A 25769-nucleotide genomic window follows, 5' to 3' on the forward strand; every position below is an offset into this window, starting at 1 on the left:
GGTCCTGGTGGGCACCAAACATGCCAGACCCCACAGCTCCAGGTGTGCCCTGACCCAGATCAGCAGCATCTGCTGTCAGGAGTTGTTTTGCAGAATAAAGAGTTTTCTTTACTAGAAACTTACAGTAGGCCCTACAAAAGTAAATTATCTACTCCCTGGGACAGTGGAAGGTGTCCCTGCCCATGGCAGGGGTGGAACTGGATGAGTTTTAAGGTCCCTCCAACCCAAACCATCCCAGGATTCTGTGATTTTTCTGGAAATATGCTCAGGAATGGCTCCACCATCCATCACCCACAGCCACACCAATGCTCTCACACCAACAGATGAGCCACTCCACATCTGTTAGCAGAGAGAACTTGTGCAACATTCGTGCTTTTCAGCTCCTCCCAATCCATCTCCCACCCTCCTGACAAACCCTGCAAGCAGCCACACACCAGAGGTGCTCTAGGCAAAATTCATTTATTTTCTTCCTGCTTTAGAAACACTTTGCACAGCTTAAGAAAAGAGGTTGCTTTAAAAAAGAAATGGAGTCGCCATCCCAGGGATGTTCCATCCACAGCACTGGGCACTGAGCACACCCAGCAGGGCACTGGGCACACCTAGCTGGGCACTGGGCACACCTGGCTGGACACTGGGCACACCTAGTTGGACACTGGGCACCCTCAGATGGACACTGGGCATCCACAGATGGACACTGGGCACTGGGCACCCTCAGATGGACACTGGGCACACCCAGCTGGGCACTGGGCACCCTCAGATGGACACTGGGCATCCACAGCTGGACACTGGGCACACCTGGCTGGACACTGGGCACACCTAGCTGGACACTGGGCACACCTAGCTGGACACTGGGCACCCTCAGATGGACACTGGGCACACCTAGTCACACCACCACACCCACACCACCCACCCACTGGGCACTGGGCACACCTGGCTGGGCACTGGGCACACCTAGCTGGACACTGGGCACCCTCAGATGGACACTGGGCACACCTGGCTGGACAGTGGGCATCCTCAGCTGGGCATTGGGCACACCTGGCTGGACACTGGGCACACCTGGCTGGGCACTGGGCACACCCAGCATGGCACTGGGCACACCCAGCCAGAGCCTGGCAGGGCTCTGAAGGAGTGGAGCTGTTGTTTAGGGCTGCTGGGAGTGGGATAACACTGTTCCTAAACCTCATCCCCAAAGCCACGAGGTTGGAAGATCCCTGGAGAGCTATCAGGAGCTGCAGTTGATACCCACAGGGGTGCTGGTGCCTCATTCCCAAGGTTTGGCTTCTTGGGGATGGGTTTGTACAGGAAATGGCAGCAGGGTTTAAAACACCTGAACAAAGTCCCTAAAATGCTGCTGCCAGCAGGGATCAGGGTTTGGATCCAGGTGTGGCCCCAGCTGTCCTGATCCAACCTTGTGGGGCTGACATCCCCTGGCATTTTTCCTGAGGGATGTGGAATGTTGTGCTGCCAGCACTTACTAGGCTCTCCTTGCCCAGGAGTCCAAGGAACCCTCTGGCCCCACATCCCACCCCAAACATTCCCCACTGAGCAGACCCCAGGCATTGCCCCCCAGCTGAACCAGCTCTGATTTATCTCAAGAGAAGAATGGCAGCAATATTTTCATCCAGGAAGCCCTAAGAACAGGAGGCAAGGGTTAAATCCAGGGAAGGTTAAATCCCAACATCAGGGTAATCCAGGTGGATGGATCCAAAGTCACTGCCAGCCTGGAAATGGAGTCCTGGGCAGCCCAGGGTGTGGCAAACCCAAACCCTCAGCACCCTGAGATGTCCCTTGCCTTGTTCTTCCGCTGGAATCTCACATCCAAGGGGTCAAATCCCCGTTCCTTGGCCCCAAAGAGGGCCCAGGGAGGAGTCCTGGCTGTGTACTCAGCTGCTGTGAAGCTCCTGCCGCTCTGCTCGTGCTCCCTGACCAGCTCCTGGAAACGGCTGTAGTCGATCCACGTCCTCCACTCTCCATCCACATGGAACTGCAGGGGAAAGGAACATGTTAGGGAGTCAGGGAAAGGCAGGGAATGAGCCAGGGACAGCCAGGGACAGCCAGAGAAAGCCAGGGAACACCAAACCCAGAGTTGTGCTGAGAGTTTGTGGATTAACGGATCACCAGCTGGTGGTTTTTTAATTCTGTACCACATGGAGGTGCAGGGTAAAGTGATCCTGAGGCTCCTGGAGAGTGGTTTTAACAGGAAAACAAGGAATTCAGGTCAATAAATACCAAGAGGCAGCAGGGAATTGATTCCCCACCTTTACTCTGTCCCACTCAGGTGAAACTTCTGCTTCCAGCCCTGCAATTCTCAGCACAGGAACAACCTCGTCCTGCTGGAGAGAGTCCAGAGGAGCCCCAGAGCTGCCGCAGGGCTGGAGCCAGGCTGGGAGAGCTGGGGGTGTTCACCTGGAGAGGAGAAGCTCCAGGGAAACTTCAGAGCTCCTGCCAGTGTCTAAAGGGGCTCTGGGAAAGCTGGAGAGGGACTGGGGACAAGGGATGGAGGGACAGGACACAGGGAATGGCTTCCCAGTGCCAGAGGGCAGGGAGAGATGGGATATTGGAAGGAATTGTTCCCTGGGAGGGTGGGGAGGAGCTGGGATGGAATTCCCAGAGAAGCTGTAGCTGCCCCTGGATCCCTGGCAGTGTCCAAGGCCAGGCTGGACAGGGCTTGGAGCAGCCTGGGACAGTGGAAGGTGTCCCTGCCATGGCAGGGGTGGCACTGGATTGGCTTTAAGGTCCCTCCAGCCCAACCCATTCCAGGATCCTGTGATTTTCTCCCTCAGAGTTGCACTGTTGGATGCTTTGCTGGAGCCTCCAAAGTACCAGATCATCCCCCACTTCAGCCCCATTTTCCAGGAGGCTCCTAAAATACATCCCAAAGCCTTCCCAGCCCTTCTGCACTTGCCAGCTGACACTTCCATGGGAAAGACCTTGGTGTGGGGAGCTGGGAGAGCCCTGGAAGGAAGGGGTGGATTTGGGGACAATCCTAGGTGTCCCTTGAGGAGGGACCTTGCCAAGGTCACCCCAACCCTCAGTGTGGGACTGTGAGTCCAGGGGAGCCCAGCCTGGGACAACAGCAGCACCAGAGCCACGTGCCAAGGGATTGGGATGGATTTGGGAGACTCTGGAAAGGGGCAGGAGGGCTGTAGTCGGGAATGGGGAAGAGGAAGAGGTTTAATGACACAAATCCTCTTTGCATGTGAAGAATGGCTCACTTTGACAAGAGGGAGCTGCTTTTGTCTCCCAGACCTGCTCTGCTCATTCAGCCCCAGCCTTGGCTGAAGCCTCAATTAGGATTTATCTCAGCTAAGAGCTTCTTATGCATTTCATCCAAGGAAAAAAGAGGGAAAACAGAGCAGCTCCCTGGTTATTGTGGGGTTTTTTTCACCCCCCAAACTTGATGGCTGCGCATTTCAAATGGCACTTGACTTCGTGCCCAAGAGCTAAAAGCTTTTTTGGTTGGGAAAACTGCTGACAGCCCTGAAATTCTGCAATCAGCCGTGGCTGCTGCTCCTCCATCCCTGCCCATGGAATTACAGCCCGAGCTGGAGCCAGGAGGGGACAGTGCCGAGTCACAGCACTGGGAACAGTCCTGGCATCAATCAAGGTGCCCAAGGTGGGGATGTGTGTGAGGCCACCAGGATAGCAGTGGCAGAGGACACAGTGTGTCACCTGGAAAGGAGCAATGCTGATCCCAAAGAGCATCCAGGCTCTGGAGAGCTGAGGTGACAATGTCCCAGTGTCACACAAAACCCTTTGGTTCATCAACACTCAGCAAAGTAAAGGCCAGAAAACCCCAAAGCAGAGGAACCAGCAAAGCCTTTAGGGTGCAAGGGGGAATGGTTTCCCACTGCCAGAGGGTTAGATGGGATACTGGGAGTAATCCTTCCCTGTGGGGGTGGAGAGGGGCTGGGATGGAATTCCCAGAGAAGCTGTGGCTGCCCCTGGATCCCTGGCAGTGTCCAAGGCCAGGCTGGACAAGGTTTGGAGCAGCCTGGGACAGTGGCAGTGTCCCTGCCATGGCAGGGCTGGAATGGGATGGGATTTAGGTCCTTCCCAACCCAAGCCACTCCATGATCCTGTCACCCCATTCCCAACAGAACAGCCACCCAAAGGTTTCCTGGGATTCATTAGAGAGGAGATCAATCAATAATCCCCATTTTCAGTGCTGTGCCAGCACAGCCACCAACCCCACTGCAGTAGGGGCAGCTGTGGCATGGAACGAAATCGCTCCTGCTGAGGGATAAATCCCAAACTTGGAGTGGGGAAGAACAGCCCCAAGTGTCCCCAAGATTTACAGCTTGGATTGAGCAATTCTGGGATTATTCCATGGGTGACAGAAGATTTAAGGGTCAGTTTGAAAACGTCCATATAACAGCAGAGGCAACCCCAAACATCCCTGTGATCCCAGCCCAGCGTGGGCAGGGGATGGAGGGAATTGGGCACTGCCTGGGGAGCTCTTTAGGGGGAGAAATGCAGTGCATGGACACAGGAAACAGCTGGGAGCTTCCCTTGGATCTTCCCTACACTGGGATTGGGGAACTGCAGCTGCTGCTGGAGCTGGGAATGGCAAACTCTCCATGCAGCCAAACTGGGATATAGCTACAGATCCATACAGCCAAACTGGGATATAGCTACAGATCCATACAGCCAAACTGGGATATAGCTACAGATCCATACATCAAACTGGGATATAGCTACAGATCCATACATCCAAACCAGGATATAGCCATACAGCCAAACTGGGATGTAACCATAGATCCATACATTCAAACTGGGATATAACCATAGATCCAAACTGGAACAGATCCATATATCCAAACTAGAATATCTCCATACATTCAAACTGGGATATCTCCCTATATCCAAACTGAGATATATCCAAATACCCAAACTAGGATATATCCACACACCCAAACTGGGATATCTCCATGCATCCAAACTGGGATAAATCAATACACCCAAACTGGGATGTATCCACATATCCAATCACAAACTGGCATTAAATGGAGTCCCAGCTCCCCTGGGACATCACCAGAGCATGGCTCAGCCTTCCCTTTGCTCCTGAATTCCCAGGAAAGGCCCTGAGCAGGACATTCCTATCCATTGCTGAAGGAGGAGAGTCACACTCCACATTTCTTTTCTTCCCAACACGTTTGTAAAAGCAATTCAGGGCGGGCAGGAACAGCTGCACAGATTGAGGACAATCCAGGAGGACAATTCACTGCTGGGAAATAATTCCAGGTGTATCCAGCAGGATAAAATACGGGAGAGAGGCAGGGATGTGGCACAGGGAGTGCTGAGGAGTGGAAGGCAAAAAAAAAAACCCCAAAAAACCCAAAAAACAAAACCAAACAACCAACAAAACCAAAAACAAAACAAAAAACCAAACCAAAACAAATAAAAAACAGAAGGAAGAAAATCCCACAAAAATCCAGAAACAAACAAATAAAAAAAGTCCAACCCAGAACAAACAAAAACTTCCCAACCCAAGCAAAAATAACCTCAGGAAAAACTCACAAAGCTCCCCCCAAAAGACCAGCTCCCAAAATCACAATAAACAAAAATAAAAGAAGGAAAACCACACAATTGCCCCCAAAAATCCAAACTCTCAAATATCCCAAAACAGACAAAAAACCCAAACCCAAATGAAATACCAGAAAAAAACCCAAAATCTCTCTCCCCCCCAAAAAAAAACCAATTGGAAAAAACCAAACCCAAGCAAAAAACCCCAAATCAGACAAAAAAATCCCAAACCAACCAAACCCCAGCAAAACCAACCAAAAAAACCCCAAACCAAACAAAGCCTCTCCCCAAAGTAAATCAAACCCCAAAACAAAACAAAAAAAAATGAAGAACTCCCATGAGAAATCCCAAACCAAACCCAAAAGCCACAAAAACGCTCCCAAAAAACAACCAACCAAATAAAAAAACCCAAAGCCACCAATCACTTGGAGCACAAAGACTTTTGGGAATTTTTAGGAGCAGCATTCCCACCCTGCCAAGATTCCATCCCAGCTCTGAATTATCTCTGAGGTCCCCTCAGCCTGCTTCTCCCAGTTTTCCATGAAATCCACTCTTTGCTGAGCTGAAATCCATTCCCTGCTGGTTCGTTTTAATCTAATTAATTTAGTTGAGTTATTTTTTATTCCACGCACACATCCAAGGGTCTGAAATTCCAAGGTTTCCAAGGATCCCTGCAGTCTGTGCCTCTCAGGTGGGAGAGATCCCACTGGAGATCACTCATCCCACTGAACACAGTGCAGGGCAATAATGTAAATAAATTTAATGCCAATTAAGAGGAAAAAAATTGTCATTTTGAGGACAAAATCTGTAGTAGGAATTCTCCTCTCCTCTGGATCCTCTGGCAGCTCAGCAGCATCCAAACATAGCGAGTTCCATCAGTCTGAGAGATGGGAATGTTCACATGGATATATGGGAAGAGATGAATATAAAATACTTAGAGAATATTGATATATATTCCTTTATAGCTCTTTAGAATGGTTTGGGCTGGAAGGGAATTTAAGGATTATCCCATTCCATGGCAGGGACATCTTCTGCTGTCCCAGGTTGCTCCAAGCCCTGTCCAGCCTGGCCTTGGACACTGCCAGGGATCCAAATGGGAGAGGAAAAACCAGGGATGCTGGGGCTTAATGGGCAGTTGTGACCAAGAGAAGAACTTGTAGGGATGGATTTGGTTTGGGACTGATGTATTTTTTAATGTATTTTTATAGATGTAGTTTATACTATAAAACGTTTTATATATGGGATAAATATCTCCATTTTATATACAAGAATATATATAAAAGATCCATTATTTATATGTTCTTGGATATTTTTATATAGGTGCATAAAATATCCTTCCCTGTGAGGCTCTTGGGGTGCCCAGAGAAGCTGTGGCTGCCCCTGGATCCCTGGCAGTGTCCAAGGCCAGGCTGGACAGGGCTTGGAGCAACCTGGGACAGTGGAAGGACTGATGTGAGCAAAGCAGTGCCACAGCCCAGGGACCTTGTACTGACCCAGGGAGTTATTCCAAGGGAAAGCTCATTATGACAGGTTTGGGGTTTTGAATGCCCTGCCAAGGGAGCCAGGGCTCCATCCTGGCCATTCCCATTGCCATGGATCAAAGCTGGATTCCTTCAGCACAACGGAGAGCTGCTTGTCATAACTGAAACATCAACCCCAGCAGAGCCACCTTCCTGCTGGGAGGGGACAAGGGAAAGGGAGAGAGCCTTGGGAATTCCAACATTCCCTGCTCACACCTGCTCTGAGGAGCTTCTGGCTGCTGAAGACACCTTGTCCACCCCTGGGACACCTTGTCCACCCCTGAGACACCTCATCCCCTCCTCTGCTGCACACCCTGGGATGCTCCACCTCTTCTTCACCCTCTGCCCCCAAGTTTGGCTTTCCCCTTGATTTTTTCCTGGGATGGTGGATCACAAGGACAGCTCCCAGGATATTGGATGACAAGGACAGCTCTGAGGATATTGGATCACAAGGACAGCTCCCAGGATATTGGATGACAAGGACAGCTCCCACTCTCCAGAGGACTGAGGCAGGAAGGAACTGAACATGATGGACTCTTTGTCGCTGATCTAACCCTTGTCAGGGATGTGCAGCTGGCAGTCAAGTGCTTCCTTTTCCTCCCTAAATATAGCTGGGATGCTCAGCATGGAATGCTCAGCATGGAACAACTCCAGTGCCTTTCCCCAGCTCTGGAGGCTCCTGTGAGCACAGCCAGGACACAGCCAGACCTGCAGGGCACATTCCAGCCCCGTGGTGACAATTCCAGGGAGGAAAAGGATCATTCCCTCTTGCTGGGAAGATTTGCTGGCTGATGGAGAGGGATGGGCACTTTTGGCCAGGCAATTCCATGTCCCCAACACCTGCCTAGGAGGTGCTGTGACACCCCCAGCACTGCAGCCACACAAAATCCTGGAATGCTTCAGGTGGAAAGGGACCTTAGAGCTCATCCTGTGCCACCCACAGCTTCCACTAGCCCAGGATTTTCCAACCAATCCCAGGATTGTAAGGCAGGCACATCAGAGAATTAAGGCAGGAAGGGCTGATGGCACCACAGTGCTGAGCCCACCTTGCTCATGTCACCCTGTGAGACCTCCAGAGAGGGCAGGCACTGGAATTCCAGGAGCATTCCCTGTGCTGTGCATGGCTAAAGACACAGAAATCAGCCCTGGGCTCACAGGGATGCTCAGCCATGGAATCCTCCTGCTCTGCCCCACAGCTCTGCAATGGCAGTGCCAGCAGCAGCACACAGCACAGACTGAACTGGCCAGGAATTGGTGCTGGAAAAGCCCAAGGAGCTGGAAAACAACTCACCTGCTCCAGGGGGAGATGTTTAGTGAGCAGAACGGGCTGGAACTGCCAGGAAGTGCTGTGGGACAAGGACAGGGTGGAACACACATGGAAAGCAAATCCAGCACCGTGGGGCAGAGGATTAAGTCCAGAAATTACTGAATTTCCTTCAGAGAAATCCTCACTGCAAGGCAGCTGCAGCACCTTCCCCCTGCTCAGGAGTTTGTTATGCTCCTCTTGAAGGTACATTTACTGCTCCAGCCCAGGAACAGCAGCAGCCTCAGGTCTAGCCCTGGAAAAGGTCCCTGGAATTAAATGTTCCATCAGAAAGTTGCTGCTGTGTGGATATCTCAGCCCATTAGTTCAAAGTGGTGCCACAAATCCCATTTTTGTGACCATGGCTTATGGGATTGACTTGAAAGCGAAGAGAATTACTCCAGAATTCAGCACTGTTGCTAAAGAATCAAACAGGATGGAGCCTAACCACACCAGGCAACTCCCAAAGAGAGATGGAAACCAGGGGGAAAAGCTGGGAAAAAGCTGGGAAAGCTTAGATGATGCAGGAAAGGCTGGAATGAGGAGCCCAGGGAAGGCTGGCTGTCCCCACTCATCCCTGGCAGTGTCCAAGGCCAGGCTGGACAGGGCTTGGAGCAGCCTGGGACAGTGGAAGGTGTCCCTGCCATGGCAGGGGTGGCACTGGATGGGATTTAATGTCCCTCTCCAAACCAGTCTGGGATTCTAGAGCTGCCACCCATTGCCCCAAAGCCTTGGAAATCCCAGTAATCCATAGATTCTCAGGCTGTGGGGAGCAGGAAAAAGGGATTCTCTGGGGTCATCCTTAGGGCTCTGTGAAGGGGAAGTGGAAATCACACATTTGGCTGTAAGGCTGAAGTTTTTGGGGCTTTTTGAGCTGCCCTGGGATCCAAAGCTCTCTGAGGATAAAGTGGGACTTTGTCACTCCCTGAGTGCTGAAGGCTCCCAGAGATCAGAACTGCTGCTGGCCAGCAGGAAAAAAAAGGGAATTGTGTGTGGGAAGAGACTTGGGAGCTGAATGGGAGATTTTTAGGACACTGAAGGCTCCAAAATGCCCCAGTTCCCATCTGAGTGAGCTCCAGAGAGAAGAAAATAACACCAGACATAAAACCTGCAGTTTGCTCTCCCTAAAATCCCTTTTCTCTCTAAATCTCTGCCCTTAAGAGACTTTAGAGCTCAAGTCCTGAACTATCACTCCTCACAAACAGGTGCCAATCAATGATTCCCATCAAACCCAAACTCCTGACATTCCCAAACTCTTTCCTACATTATGGCATTCAACAGCAGCATTAAATTCATCAGGGGCATTGTCTGAACACCTCCAAACTCGGAACTAGGAGAACACAGTGAAATAAATCACATTTCTTAATGATTTTTATTACACTCTTCCTGCAAGGCCTTAATTTTTTAAAGACCCCTCTGATTTTGCAATTACTCACTCCAGTTTGATCAATCCCAGAGCACAGGTTTTCCTGCAAGTAATAGGCATTGACAGATTTTATTCCTCACTAGAGCCTGAAACTGAAAAATTAAACCATAATGGAAATAAATTTATTTTTTATTAGCTATTTTAGCACCGAGGCCAGATTGCTTCCCACAGCCACCCTCTGCTAATGGCTGTGGAAGGAGAAGCAGCTGTTGAATTCCTCCTGGGCAGGTACCAATTTATTCTTTTTGTTAATGGTGTTACTTCAATTCTGCCTCGAGGAGCTCTCAGCAATCTGTTTGTTTGCTTTCTCTGGACCTTACAATGCAAAAGGAGATTTTGCTTTCTCGGGAACAGTTGCCAGTGGCAACAGCCAGGAGTGAGACTGTAAATAAAGCCAATTTAAGGTGAGTTCAAACACAACCAGTGCCAGGTGTCCTCGTTTTCTCCACTCCTTAACAGCTGGTCCCTTTGCAGATTCCGAAGTAGGTTTAGATTGGGTTTTTAGGGAAAATTTAACGAGAAATTCCTCCCTGTGAGGGTGGGCAGGCCCTGGCACAGGGTGCCCAGAGAAGCTGTGGCTGCCCCTGGATCCCTGGCAGTGTCCAAGGCTAGGTTGGACAGGGCTTGGAGCAACCTGGGACAGTGGAAGGTGTCCCTGCCATGGCAGGGGTGGCACTGGATGGGATTTAATGTCCCTTTCCACCCAAACCATTCCAGGATTCTACAATTCCATCAGGTGCCCAGCTGGCACATCATTTTATATTTCTGCAGCCTTTCTATTAATCTTTTCTGAAGCTCAGAAAGCAAATATGTACTCATTATTTTTCATTTCCTGCATCCTTTAAAATTAAATTTTTTTGGGCATTTCACTTCTATTTCATTTCATTTCCCTTGCAGTCCTTGAAGGGGAGATGGTGGCAAACCTTTTTAGCAGGACCTGTTGCAAGGCGTGATGGATTTTAACAGCAGCAGGGTGGATTTACATTGGATATAAGATAATATTTTTTACCATGAGGGTGGTGAGGTCCTGGCACAGCTTACCCAGAGAAGGTAACAGAGCTGGGAAGGGTCTGGAGCCCCAGGAGCAGCTGAGGGAGCTGGGAAAGGAGCTCAGCCTGGAGCAAAGGAGGCTCAGGGGGACCTTGTGGCTCTGCACAACTGCTGACAGGAGGGGACAGCTGGGGGGTCAGGCTGAGCCAGGGAACAGGGACAGGAGGAGAGAGAACAGCCTCAGGCTGGGCCAGGGGAGGCTCAGGGTGGATACTGGAGAAATTCCTTCACTGAAAGGGCTGGGGGGTGGTTGGACTCAATAACCTCGGAGGGCTTTTCCAACCTAAATGATTCAGTGATTCCCTGATTCAAATATGGTGATTCTACCTCTGGAGAGGTGGCTTAGACAAACAGGAAAAGAACAGAGCGTTCCTTGGGTCAAAATGGGATCCAGGGGGGCACGAAGGGCTGGAATCCTGGGGCACACTGTGGATTCTCCTGCCAGTGACTGGAGAGGCTTGGGAAGCTTTGGAATGGGCTGTCCCCATGTCCCCAGGGCTGGGGATCCCTGCAGGGGTTTAACACACGTGGGGATGTGGCCCTTAGGGACATGAGGCACTGCTGACCTGCACACAATGATCCCAGAGAGCTTTTCCAACCAAAACTCTTTCCCAACCAATTCCATGCTAACTCTGGCAAGGAAATCTGTTAGAAGCAAGCAAGGCAAGAGTGCAAAGGCTCCCCCCAGCAGGCTCACCTTGCAGTGGGCCAGCAGCAGGCAGTTGGAGTGCTCGTGCTCGCAGGCGATGCCGTACTCCGGGAGCAGCCGCGCCAGCTCCTGCACGAAGCTCACCACCTCGCCGTGCCACGGCACGTTGGCCATGGTGAGGCTGCTGGCAGAGCTCTCCCCGCAGTATGTCACGCCCTGGGGACAAACAGGACAGTCAGCTCAGCCCTTGCCAGGCAGTGCCAGCTCTGCAGCCCCGGTGTGCCCCCCTTGCAGGTCTCAGGGCCAGGTTCGGAGATGGCATCAGAAATGGGTCCTTGCCACAGTGCCACATCCCCAAAGCAGGGTGGCCCTGGCAGTGAAACACAGGCTGGGCTCGATCCTGGAACGCTGCTTTAACAGGAATCCAAGGGAGGAGGCTCCAGAGTGAAAAAGGAACCTTTGGAAGGTCACTAGGCTTGGAAACGCGGGAAGTCTGGAAGAGTCTCAGGGACAACCAATGCCATGTCCCTGGGACACTCCAGAGATGCTGTCCATGTGACACAGAGGGAAGCAGCTCTGACCTCTGCCTTCCAAGCCCAAGCTGTGATTTCTGCCCTGTCCTCCAGTAACCATCCAGAGCTCATTCTAGCCCCTCATAAAACCATCCCACATGTGCTGATAGCCCCTTCCTTCCTTCCCCCCTTCCTTCCTTCCCTCCTTCCCCACTTCCTCTCTTCCTCCCTTCCTCCCAAAATTCACTGTAGTCTGGTTCAACCACTCCATGACACAGAACCCTTTCACAGACAAGAACCCTTTAAAACACTGAATGTTTCTCACCCTGCAATTTGCCACAGACCACAGGCAGGTCAGTAGCAGGGAGGTGGCAGTGAGCACTCAGTGTCCCCAACTAGGAATGCAATCAGTGCTCGACTTTAGGGTGTCCTTTTAATGTCTGCTTGAAAACATTTCATAGACAGGATCATGATCCACTTCAATTTCTCCTAATCAAATAATTCCCTGCCATTTTGCCAGCAATTAATCTGCCATCCCCGAGAGCAGATCACACACCAGATCACAGGGCTGGTCACAACCCAGCGGCACCCAAAGGACAAACAGAACAAAGGGCTTTTCCTGCAGACACCACCCAGTCCCCCTATCCCTCCCTGGCTGGTTCCAGCCCCTCTGCTCTTGGGCTGAGCTCTTTTATTCCAGTCACAAAATCCCATCAAGCACCAGCCTTTAAAACACAGTTTTATGGGTGGTTGTGTCTGGCCAGCTCATGGTTTCCCCCTGTGAACACTTTAACCTCCTTTAAACAGATTTTGCAGGTTCACACGTGGCATGGCCATGCCTCCTGCTCCCAATCCCTGATTTACCTGCATTTCCCTGGACATGAAATGAGCAGACACATCTCTGCCAACACTTTGAAGCACAGTGTCCCCAGTGCTGCAGGGGAAACAGCCTGCTGCTAATTGGGACCTGTACAAGTTTTGGAAGCAATTAGTTTCTCACCAATAAATTTATGAGGGCCTCCCCCCATTAATGTGTCCAGGCACCATAACTCAGAGCCAGGCTGGAAAAAGATTGACAGGGCAGTGCTCACCAGCTTTTATATTTTGGTTTTATTTAGCCCAGCTCTGTAAGTCTGAGCCCAGATTTTAAACAGGCTCGTTGTCTATTAGTCAGTGTTACATCAGAGCAGCCAGCCACGCAAATCAGGGGTTTGGATCCCCAAAGTTCAGCTGGAGACACACAGCAACACTCTCCCCGCATTCATTATCCAGATTATGATTCGAGCAGCATGAAAAATGTATGAGTACAGAGGGGGGGAAAATTCTTCAGAAGCTCCAACATGATTCATGATCTCAGCGAACTACAAAGGTATCGTTTACAAGCAAAGAAAGTGCAGAGGCAAATGGAATAAGTGAGTGCTTGGCTGGCTGATTAATTCCCAGTACAAATCAATGGGAATCAGCTTCCAGCACACCGAAGGAAAGCAGCTTTCAACTTCCCCAAGTTGTTCAAACTGGAGTTAATTAACAGCTGATAGCACTTAAAGCCCGTGCGGAGCTGATGAGGGCGGTCACGTTCTGCTTTGCACTAATACATGAAGACAGTTATTAAGACATCAAGAATTAAAAAGGAAAGGATCCCATTGTTCACCCAGAGCTCTTTCCCCAACCCTCCCTGCGGCAGGAACAGCAACGATGCTGCCTCTTAATTACCTGCTTAATAAGGGTGCTTTGAGCAGCCTAATCCACAGAGCTCGGGCCAAGTACCTTGAAATGCAGAAGCCTTTGAAAAGCATCCCAGCTCTTCCAGAGCAACTGTGCTGGGCAAGCTCTGGATTTCACACACTCATGGAATCATGGAATGGGTTGGGCTGGGAGGGACACTGAAGCCCAACCAGTGCCACCTCTGCCATGGCAGGGACACCTTCCACTGTCCCAGGCTGCTCCAAGCCCTGTCCAGCCTGGCCTTGGACACTGCCAGGGATCCAGGGGCAGCCACAGCTTCTCTGGGCACCCTGTGCCAGGGCCTGCCCACCCTCACAGGGAACAATTCCTTCCCAATATCCCATCTCTCCCTGCTCTCTGGCAGTGGGAAGCCATTCCCTGTGTCCTGTCCCTCCATCCCTTGCCCAAAGTCTCTCTCCATCTTTCTTGTATCTCCTGCAAGGCCACACTGAGGTCACCCCAAAGCTTCTCCTCTCCAGGCTGAACAATCCCAGCTCTGCCAGCCTTTCCTCCCAGCAGAGCTGCTCCATCCCTCTGCTCATCCTGGAGCTCCTCTGCACTCCTCCAGCAGCTCCAGCTCCTTCCCATCCCAGGAGCCCAGGGCTGATTTTTGGCTGCAATGGAGCTGAGTGAGCACAGCTGGATTGACCAGAGCCTCGTGCCAGGGTGGGAACTGGTGCTGTGGGAAGCATGGGAAGCACATTGCTGCCTCCAGGACCTGGCTGCCACCCCGGGATGCCAACAGCCAGCAATCCTTTCAATCCACAGCGCTCTGAAGGAAGGATTCCTGGGGAACTACAGCTGACAGCGCTTTGTTTCTCCACTCACACTCCAGACTTCCCAATTTAATTACTGAACAAAACAATTCTCTTCACTCTGAGCCCACAAATTATAAATTGAATTGACGCTCGTGCGCGTTAGCAGCAGAACAAAGTGTGGGCCAAGGTGCTGAGTGACAGAGGCACTGCTTAAAATCTAGGGCAGCCATGACCCCAGACAAATATAAAAAGCCTCAACGCCACGTTGATGGATTGCAGTGTCTGCAAGGCAAAGGCTCCTGAGCTGAGCAGCAGCTCTGCCCAAATTCCAGCCACAAGGCCTCACGCACGTCTGCTCCTGCTGCAGTGCCTTCAGCCAGGATCCAGCGCCTTGGCTGCTTTAATAATCACTTTCAAGCTGATTTAACAGAGGCCATCAGTCCTTTGTGTCGCCTCAATGTGCAGGGAGGGCTGGGGATGGTTGGTTATGCAGCACAGCCCCAATATTTCACAGCAGACACCCCACAAGGCTGAGGGCTGAACAGAGCTGTGCTGCCTGGAAACCTGCAGGGACTCCCTGCAAGTGGAAGGAACTCGTCCTGGGAAAGCCAAACTCAAACACAGGACACAGCCTTTCATCCCAGCTCTCCAGAAGGAGCTATTTGAGGATGGAGAGGGGAATGGCCACTGCTGAATCACCCCTGTTCTGCCCCCAGTCACAGCCATGGAATTAGCCAGGGGGGAAAAGTCCTCCAGGACCATCAAGTCCAACCTGTGACCAATCAGCCTGGAGCAAAGGAGGCTCAGGGGGACCTTGTGGCTCTGCACAGCTGCTGACAGGAGGGGACAGCCAGGGGGTCAGGCTGAGCCAGGGAACAGGGACAGGAGGAGAGGGAACAGCCTCAGGCTGGGCCAGGGGAGAGTCAGGTTGGATATTGGGGGAAATTTCTCCCTGAAAGCAAGGTCAGGTCCTGGAATAAGCTGCCCAGGGAGGTGATGGAGTCCCCATCCCCAGAGGGATTTAACAGATCTGTGGATGTGGCACTTGGGGACATGGGCATTGCTGGGGAATGGGTGAACTTGATCTCACATTTAGGTCCATCCCACCCTAAAGGATTCTGTGTTTCTCTAACAGCAAGTGGTCAGTGCTGGTCCTTTTTCAGGTGTGGAAATCTTGCACTGTTTGGGTTTATTTATAGCAGGGACCAGGAACAGGAGATTCAGCTTCACCTTCTCTTCATCTAAACTCCAGCTGGGATGGCAGCAGATCCTGAATGGGTTTGTGACAGGTGGGGGCAATTGCCTCTTGCTGCATGCAATTAAAAACTCATTAAGGCACAGCTCATTTTCCTCATTATTTTAAGCAATTAAAGAATCTTTACTGTTTAACATGACAAGAGTGAGCAGATTGGGACAGACACTTCCCTCTGGCCCTTCCTGGCACACATTTACTTGGTCATTTCCATTGTGCAGCCAAGCCTCAGGCAGCAGAGCAGGAGCTCCAGTCCCAGAGCAGCACCCTGAGCTCAGCTGGACACTGAGATTATCCATCCACAGCAACAAAATCCTCGGGAAAATCAGCAGGGACAACTTCCAGGTGGCTGAAAACTTTCACAAAGGCTTGAGAAGGTTCTGTGCCATGACTTTGATCCTTGCTCTGCCCAAGACACCATGGCATGGACAGCCCTGGGACAAAGGGCCAACCAGGCAGGCTTGGGTTTCCTCCTAAATTTTGGGAGATAGAGGGAAGCAGGAAGGCTCTGCTCAGGCAGGAGCTCCCACTGCTGCTGTGAGCTGAGGGATGAAGTTTCACTTTGCCCAGAGGAGCTGTGGCTGCCCCTGGATCCCTGGCAGTGTCCAAGGCCAGGCTGGACAGGGCTTGGAGCAGCCTGGGACAGTGGAAGGTGTCCCTGCCATGGCAGGGGTGGCACTGGAGGAGCTTTGAGGTTCCTTCCAACCCAAACTATTCCATGATTCCAGAATTCAGCAAGGACAAAGCACTAAGCTCGAGTCCAACCACTCCCCCTGCACTGCTGAGGTCACCCTAACCCATGTTCCCAAGTGCCATGTCCAGTCATCTTTCACAGCCCTCCAGAGACGGGGACTCCACCCCTGCCCTGGGCAGCTGGGCCAGGGCCTGACCTCCCTTTCAGTCCAGGAATGTCCCCAATATCCACCCTGAGCCTCCCCTGGCCCAGCCTGAGGCTGTTCCCTCTCCTCCTGTCCCTGTTCCCTGGCTCAGCCTGACCCCCTGGCTGTCCCCTCCTGTCAGCAGCTGTGCAGAGCCACAAGGTCCCCCTGAGCCTCCTTTGCTCCAGGCTGAGCTCCTTTCCAGCTCCCTCAGCTGCTCCTGGTACTCCACACCCTTCCCCATGACACAAAACTGCTGCACATCAAGCAAACCTCTGCCTTTCAGAACCCAAAGGGTGCACCACGGCAAGAAAACGAGTTCTGCACGTTCCAACCCTTAAATACAACCATCAGCTCTGTACCAGTGTGACAGTGACATGCTGGCATTAGAACAGATTAAGGCAATAAATCATTTTGATACATTTTTAATGGCTGAATCTCCCTTTACTATTGGCTTAAGGGAGAGAATGGGGTCCCACCGAGTTACAGCACTGTAAGGCACTCATGGAAATGAGAACAAGGATTAAGCCCTGCAAGAACCTAAATCTCTCTCCATCCACCCCATGAGCCCCTCTGGAGCAGCACTGGATTAGCTTTCTTCATCCTAATGGACATCAGTGACGCCAAGTCTTTCCCCAGGAAATCCCCCTGAGCTCAGCCCCACTGCCAGGCAGAGGCTTTGCAGTGTCTCTCAGCACTTTTTGGTGGTTGGCTTTACCTGCCACACTGAGGGGCTGGAGAAAAAAAAATGCTGAGCCCTATCCACAGCCCAAATATGCTCCATTCTCAGTGGAATGCAAGAAATTACTGTTTATCAAAACCACCAAGTTTTCTGGGGAATATTCCCATGTCACAAATGCTGTGTGGTCACCGCAGTCAGAGGTTGGACCTCCAGTGCCTCTGCTGGAAAATATAGCAGTTAAAAAATTTTGTATAACTTTAGTCAAAGGGTTCTGTTTGTCTTTACCTCAGGAAAAGGAATTTTAGGTTTCTCTCCAGGCCATTGCTCTACCAGGTGAGGTCTGATGAACTCAACATATCAACAGACTGGAGGAACCCAAAGCTAAAGAGCTCCCAGCAGAACATCAGCAGCCAGCAGTGGCTATCTACAAACAGCTACCCCAGAGCACCTCCAGCAGGGCTGAAGACATCTGGGCAGGAAAGGACTGATGGGAAAATTGGAGAATGAAAAATCTAATTAACATCAGAGGTGAGGAGATTCAGATCCAATGGGAAACTGAATACTGGGGGTTTGCTCAGCTCTGGCCCAATGAACACTGACCCAATACATTTCTATGTATTTTTACTGTATAAAATATCTGAAAATCTAGTAAAATCACGTGTCATGGAATGATTCTCTCTGCACAGCCAGGCTGTGTGTGGATGAGATGATTTCGGTGGTACATCCTGGCCAGAACAACATCCTGGCCAGATAATAAAGTAATGCCTTGACTCTCTAACATTAAAATGTTGTTGGAGGGTTTTGGTTTTTCCTGCAGATTCAGTGACACCATCATGCCATTGCTGGATTCTGGGAATGTCCCCCAGCCCCTCCCTGTCCCAGCCTGCACACCAGGGTTCAGAGATCCACAGAAACCCCTGTCCCAGCTGGAAGAGCACCAGGAGCACATCTGTGGCCACTCACCTCTCTCCTCACCTATTTTCCTGGCAGTGTAAGGATTTTTGCAAGGGACAGCTCTGGGAAAGCAGGAGTGGCAGAGGGAAGAGCAGCCCTGTGCCTTGCAGGAGACAGATGTTTGCCCTGCAGACAGATGTTTGTCTTACAGAGCTCCCAGGGGAATCCCAGAAACATCAACTGGCACTGCCTCATTTCACTAATTACCATTAATGACTCGGGCAGAGCAGCCTCAGCAGCTCCATCCCTGCCCTGCCCTCCCTGGGAGGAGCCAGTGACACACCCAGGAAGGTGTAAAACCGAGGGGTTTTGCCCAAACCAAACTCCAAACCGGATTTGGGATGAAGCTCCCAACTTCAGCAGCACATCCAGAGAGAAAACCTCTCTGTGCTGGTGTGTCAAAGCTTTTGGGGTTATTTCAGAGCAGCAAAATCCAGGTTTTTTTCTTCATAGCAGCAGTAAAAAAAGGTTGAAAAAAATAACAAGAAAGGTTAAAAAATAAAAGAAAGTTTAAAAAGACAAAGGAGAGAAGTAAAAGAGAAAAGGGAAAGAGAGAGTCCAGGAGTAACAGAGCTGCACAAACACAGAGCTGAGGTACCTGTGCTGCTCTGCAGGAGCTGCTGGGTGAAAATGCTCAGAGCACTTTGGAAGGTGCCTTTTTTTACAGGTTTGTAACTTTTTTCACATTCTCTATTTACTAAATGGATGGAGCCCATGAGAAAACCCCTCCTGCCCTGCTGCATCTCCCATCTGCTGCTGGCAGCCCTTCAAATACAGCCAACCACAACCCCAAGCACTGAATCTTTCACCTTTTCCCTGGCAAAGTTCGAGGCCAGGATGGGAAGAATTCTACCTTCAACTACCAGCTTGACCTGGAATATTTTGTTTCAACAGTTGGTTGACATAAAGAAGGAATATCTATTTCTATTTTCACTGAAATACAAAACCAGGCCACAGAGTGAGGATCCTGTTGGACACAAATTGAGGCTGGTTGGTACAAAGTTTGGCTTGTGGCACATGGGATTCTGCTCCAAAGGCACACATAAGACACTAAAAACACTAACTGAATGTTAATTAATTATTATTCACTAATATTAAAAGCAAAAGAAAGTTTCTTACACGTCACATTAGAAAAATTTTACTTACTCAAGAAGTTTAGACTAAAGGGAAGAGGGAAATGGGGACAAAACAATGGGAAATACTGCTGGAAAAAAAAAGAAAAATAAAAATAAAAATAAAATAAAATAATGAAATAAGTAACTACATGCAGCTCACCTTGACCTCAATGAAGTCTGGCTTCCCAAGGGATATAAGATCAGCATAAGCTTTGAGTTCATCCACATTCCAAGCTTTCACCAGGGTCAGCCTATAAACAGTGCGTTGTTGCTGGAATAAAGGAAAAATCACATTAACATCCCATTGTGACCCAGGAACAAACGAAAAATCACACTAACATCCCATTCTGAGGAAGGAAAAAAGGAAAAATCACACTGACATCCCATTCTGAGGAAGGAAAAAAGGAAAAATCACACTAACATCCCACTGTGACCCAGGGAAGGTGTTCCAGCCTCCCACACAGCTTCAAACAGGAAAAAGAAATTAAATCATTCTTTTATTCCAAGAACTCAGAACTCATTGAACCAAACCTGTTCCTTCAAGAAATCAGCACCTGAGCTGAGCCCCCTGTGCCACCCAAATGCTCCCTCTATCTCACATCCCAGGCACTTGGTTTTACAGGAGTTTCACTGAACAGGAACAGAAGCAGGAAATGTTTCTCTCTGGGATTTGCTGCCCCAGGGACAACATCTCCCTGTTAGTTCCAGGTGTTTCAGTGCCTCCAGCTGCATCATCCAGCACTGGGTACTTTCACAGCAACATGGAATGATTTCTGTTGGAAAAGCCCTGAAGATCATCAAGTCCAACCATCCCCAGCACTGCCAAGGCCACCACTGCCAATGTCCCCAAGTGCCACATCCACAGGGCTGTTAAATCCTCCAGGGATGGGAACTCCACCTCCTCCCTGCACAGCTTGTTTGTGTGTTTGACAACCTTTCCATGAGAAATTTCCTCAATACCCAATCTAAACCTCCCCTGGCCCAGCCTGAGGCTGTTCCCTCTCCTCCTGTCCCTGTTCCCTGGCTCAGCCTGACCCCCTGGCTGTCCCCTCCTGTCAGCAGCTGTGGAGAAGATTCCCAGGTCCAACTTCCTCCTGTGAAGGTGGCAGACAGCACTCCCAGAACTTCTCTGCTTGGAGTTATTGTGATTTGCCCTCTAAGGGCTGCTCTCCAGAGAAGTCACTGGTGACAAAAGGCCTCTCAACACGAGCACTTGGCCATGGAACAAATCCACTCCTCACTCCTCACATCCGCTTGTTTCCGTCCTTCCCCTCCCCTTCATCTTCCACTGATGTTTTATTTCACTTATTTTTGGAATTTATTTTTATTTATAGAACCATTTTCCAGAGATCTGCAGTTTGGATTAACTCCTTTGCTGTCCCTGCACACTGTGGACTGGAAAATAAAAGTGTTGATCCCCAGTGTGGGCAGCAGGAAAGGGATTGGGGTTGTGCTCTGTGCTCAGCTGAGAGCTCACCTGCAGAGCTGCCCCAGCCCTGGGCTCAGCACAGCAAGGAGCTGCTGGAGGAGTGCAGAGGAGCTCCAGGATGAGCAGAGGGATGGAGCAGCTCTGCTGGGAGGGAAGGCTGGGAGAGCTGGGATTGTTCAGCTGGAGAGGAGAAGCTTTGGGGTGACAGAACTGTGGCCTTACAGGGCCTGAAGGAGCTACAGGAAACATGGACAGAGAGACTTGGGACAAGAGATGGACTGACAGGACAGGGGGAAGGAATTCTGCCCTGTGAGGATGGGAAGGCACTGGCACAGGGTGCCCAGAGAAGCACTATTTTAATCCTTCAGAGCCTCTGACTGCCACATCAGTGAATTTTGCCCTCCATATAAAAATCAAGGTATCACTCACCTACCACACATTACTGTGGCATTTCTACACCAATTTGCTATGGAAACACTCCAGGGTATTTACTAAGAAATAACTAGAGGAGAAACAAATAAACACCAGCAGCAGCTTCCAAATATTTCAAGAACTAAACCAGCTGACCTCTTCTTGTGGCATTTAAGCAGATATTTAAAGAAGGAGAAATTCTTGTGATTTGTGATTTGAATGGATCGGCAAAAGAAAGGTCAAGAGACAAGTATGAAATCAACAGTTAATCACTGAAGAGAAAAGAACAATAGAGGAACTAACACAGAAAAGTCAACACAGCATTTGCACATAACAGGGAGAGAAGAAAGCAGAGGGGAAAAGATCTAAGGAGGAAAATCTGCAATGCACATCAGTCCTGGGGAATGATCAGACACCAGTTAATGAGAACTGGCTCCCCAAAGGGCAGCTCCCAGTGGGGAACAAACCCAGCACCTTCAAGGCACCAGTAAATACCAGTTTGTATTTCACAGAACTGGTTCTGTTTCAAGGCAGCCCCCAGCAAGGGCAGCATATCCTCACAGGAAGAGAAGTGGGGCTTTCTCCCATTTAAATCTCATTTTTAGTACTCTCCAGTTCACATCCCAGCTCATTTAGAAGTTGAAGGTCAAGGACTTCATAAAACTGCAAGTGCAATGAGTGAATTGAAAGGATTTCTCCCCCCGGGGCAGCACTTACAAGGAATTACTGCAGCCTCTGTGTGTCCATGACTGCAACACCTGAACTATCCCAAAAACCGAGTGAACTCAGCCAGGCTGGGGAGGGAAAGCAGGGAAGGAAACAGCAGCTCTGCCAAAAGGATTCAACAAACAGGTAAAAAAAAATCAGAAATTAATCTTGTGGCTGAAGAAGTCTCTTTCCAGAGGGCAACATCTCTGCAGTGTTGTTGAGCAGAGAAACGCTGCTAGGAGAGACAACTCAAAATGAGTAATATCCCAAAATGTTATCTGGGAGCAATCCTTGCAGACTGCCAGCAGTACAAACAGCCAGCCTGTTTTATTCATGGATTATTTGTATTTGTTGTACAATAAGGCCCCAGGAGATCCTCTCGTAAGCACAGCAAAACAAGAAATAAAGAGCTTAAGCCGTGAGAATTTAACGATCTAAAGCGTCAGCATGTGAAAGCAGCCTGGGATGCTCCACACTCGGTGTTTGCAGGAAAAGCAGCTGTTACTCCACTCCAGTCAGGGGCAGAACACGAGAGGAAGAGGAGTTAATGTGAGAACAACCTGCAGATGGGTGGAAGGGAAGGGTGTGGGTCTGTTTTATGTCTTTGTGCACAGAGCCAGGAGGAGCAGCCCCAGGGGTCCCAAAAATACAAGTCAGTGGGGTGTAGGTCAGTCTTCTGTTCCCAAAATTCTTGAGGGCAAAGGAATGAAGAACCTGCCAGGGGAACCCTAGTGTTTTACCTTCAGGCAATTCCTGCTAAAATCCTTCCAGGCTACCCCAAGAAGTGTTGCAGCCTTTCAGTGTCAGGACAGAGCACCAGGGAAACACCAACTGACCAGGGCTAGGGGAGGATACTGAGGATAAAAATCCTTTCAGTGGGTGGATTTCAGATGCTGGACTCTGGCCAAGCCTCAGCCCCAGCCCAGGACACCTGAGCAGAGGACTCAGTGTCACTTTGACAAAGTGCTCCCTTCCCACTCCAATAACCACGAGGGATTGGAGCTGCTTCTTCTGTAGCGTTTCTTTTTAATTCTCTCCTCCTCAACATTCATCTTTTCCTGGATCTAATGTAATTATTCTTCATGAAGCAGCTCAGGTCTAATCCCAGCAGGAGGAGGGAAGGGGAAACACATCATCTGCAAAGAGCAGGAGGGACACAGGTCGGTGGGGCAGGGGAGCATCTCCCTTCTCCAACAGGGGCAGGAGAAGCACCTAACCCTAAACCTAAATCACCTAAACCTAAACCAAGGACAGGAAACCATCTCCCTTCTCCAGGTGGAGCAGGGAAACATCTCCAAGAGCCTTTCCTTGGATCCTGTCACTTGAACTTGCTGTGAAGGCAGAGGAACAGTGTCCCCCTGTATGGAAAGAAATAGATTTTTGTCTCAGATTTTTGTCTCAGCCGCTGGCTTAGATATCCTGAACACTTACATGCATTGCCTAGGTATAGATAAAATTATTTTATTGCCATTTCATCCACAGACTCCTCCAAAGAAATCCCTATTTTTGCAGCTAATGAATCTCAACATTCTCAACAGAAACACAGCACAGCTGGAATGGAAAAAACACTAAAACACTCTTTGGGGGGGAGGAAATGATGGTGCAAAGCCTAAACAGAACCTGCTCTTTGTTTCACACAACTTGCCAGCCCTTTGCAAGCACCGGATGAGGAGCAGGAACCACTTCAAAGGCAGCTCCTTTCATCAGGATTTTCTTCCTCTCTTCAAGGAAAGGCTCCACTTGCAAGCTCCCTTCCTGACACATTCTCAGAGCTTCTGAGCTGGCAGGGGCTGCTCTGATCGTGGTAAAAAATCAGCCTAAAGCTGGGAGGTGAGCTCAGCCCCAGATCTGCCCCTTCCCAGCACCAGGAGAGCCCCCCAGGCTGAGCCTGTTCTCCTGCCCGGGTTATGCAACGTTCTCAGAGTGAGCAAGTGCTGAGTAAAGATATCAAAGCGATTTTCACACTTGGAAGTGACTTGTCACAGGGATGTGGATCGGGGAAAAAAAGCCCCTGCAGCCAAAATCTCGATAAGGAGTTGCTTTATGCAGAAAGCTCATCAGGGAGGCAAGATCCAAAATGCAGCCTAAGGAAATCTCAGATCCCAACACCCCCCAGATTGCACAGTTTTGCAAAGCTTTCCAGTTCAGCCTGGAGACATAGCCTCTCTAAAAGGACTGGAGATCACTCCTGCCTCTCCCAAACCCAGCTCTGGTGAACCCACAGGCTCCCAGAAGCTCTTCAGATCATGGAATGGGTTGGGCTGGAAGGGACCTGAAAGCCCATCCAGTGCCACCCCTGCCATGGCAGGGACACCTGCCACTGTCCCAGGCTGCTCCAAGCCCTGTCCAACCTGGCCTTGGACACTGCCAGGGATCCAGGGGCAGCCACAGCTTCTCTGGGCACCCTGTGCCAGGGCCTGCCCACCCTCACAGGGAACAATTCCTGCCCAATATCCCATCTCTCCCTGCCCTCTGGCAGTGGGAAGCCATTCCCTGTGTCCTGTCCCTCCATCCCTTGTCCAAAGTCCCTCTCCAGCTCTCCTGGAGCCCCTTTAGGCCCTGGAAAGGTCTCTGAGCTCTCCCTGGAGCTTCTCCTCTCCAGGTGAACACCCCCAGCTCTCCCAGCCTGGCTGCAGAGCAGAGATGCTCCAGCCCTGGGAACATCTCCATGGCCTCCTCTGTAGTCACTGTAGGACCCATCACACTCCAGACCATCACCTGGGAAGACTCAGTGTCCTTGGAAGGATGCAGATGAATCCATTCTGCTGGGCAGCAGGAGCTTCCCTTTCCCCCAGGAGCTCCCCACTGTCCCTCCGCCCCCAGGAGGTGCCACCTCCTGTGCCATGTCACCACAGGGCCCTGGCATGGCTCTGCCAGCACAGGAGGCATTTTTCCCTTCCCAGCTGAACTCAGCACGGAGCACAGAAGTTTTGAGCTGCCTTTCTCCAGGCTGATGCTGATTAAAGCACACCCTGAACAGGCTGTGCTGCGTAGGAACCACAGCAAACACCGAGCATTGTTCAGCACCTGCTATTTATACCCAGGTGAGAGCGAGGGCAGCCTTTGTCTCCAGAGCTAAAAAGGTGCTGATTAGCATCGGCTAATTAACACATTAACTCTGCCTTGAATCCCCAGAGCAAGCATTTCAGTGCTTGGGAGCTCAACTCCAGGCTCCACCTGAGGCTCAGCTGCAGAGATCACCCAGGATCTTCCAGCTGTCCCCCACTTTGGGGACAAAGCCACCCTGGTCACCATCACCCTCTGGTTGGACCCTGCACAGCATTTAAGCTCACATTAAGGACCTTCTTAGCCTCCTGTCTGTGTGGGGGGAAAAGCAAAATCAAATTATTGATTCACAAGTGCATGGGGACGTGGATTTTCCATAATTCTGGTTTCTGAAGGTTCAAAAACTGGAGAAGGATCACTGTGCCCTGTGTTTTCCTGCCTGGAGAGACCCAAAAGTTACTACAAACTCTGAACTTCATGGGAATTGAGACATTTCTAATTTTGAGAGTCAGCCCTGAGTTTTCAGTCACACATTCCCAGAACTGAGGTCTTCCTTGGATGTGGATAAACCAAGTGTAAGACCATCAGAAAATAATTTATAGTTATGTGAGTATAAAAAAAATCAAATATGGGTATCTAAAGTAGGGCTCAAAAACAACCCAAGATTTCTGTTCTCAGGTATGTCTGAGCATGAAAATATTTCTTAAATGCTCAGTTTTTCTCAGGTGAGATTAAAAAAATTCACTCAAAGCTGATGCACCTCTGCCCCTGGCTGGGAGGTGGGAAGGGATGGTCTAGAAAGTCCCAACCCATCCCATGATTTGAGTGCTAATGCCAAAAAACTGGGATGTTTCTAAAAAATAAC

The 25769-nt window shown here is 50.2% G+C and overlaps 1 protein-coding gene across 12 annotated transcripts in view; it reads right to left on the minus strand.

Moving 5' to 3' along the window:
• Positions 1-443: 443 nt before the first annotated feature.
• The window catches only part of LOC146428930 (S-adenosyl-L-methionine-dependent tRNA 4-demethylwyosine synthase TYW1-like), an 89614-nt gene continuing 64288 nt past the window's right edge, over positions 444-25769 (minus strand). For 5 of the 12 annotated variants that reach the window (XM_085078819.1, XM_085078815.1, XM_085078817.1 and 2 more), the window contains 3 exons: positions 19511-19621; positions 11523-11690; positions 916-1984 (listed from right to left, as the gene is read on the minus strand). In XM_085078819.1, coding sequence (XP_084934945.1) covers positions 1769-1984; positions 11523-11690; positions 19511-19621 — 495 coding nt within the window. In that variant the 3' untranslated portion in view covers positions 916-1768. Of the gene's footprint in view, positions 880-915; positions 1985-11522; positions 11691-19510; positions 19622-25769 lie in introns of those variants that run through there. The other 7 variants (XR_014855859.1, XR_014855858.1, XR_014855862.1 and 4 more) reach the window with 7 other exon arrangements.

Source organism: Lichenostomus cassidix, chromosome 19 (assembly GCF_008360975.1).
Source record: "Lichenostomus cassidix isolate B80296 chromosome 19, HeHo_3.0, whole genome shotgun sequence".
NCBI classification, from domain to species: Eukaryota; Metazoa; Chordata; class Aves; order Passeriformes; family Meliphagidae; genus Lichenostomus; species Lichenostomus cassidix.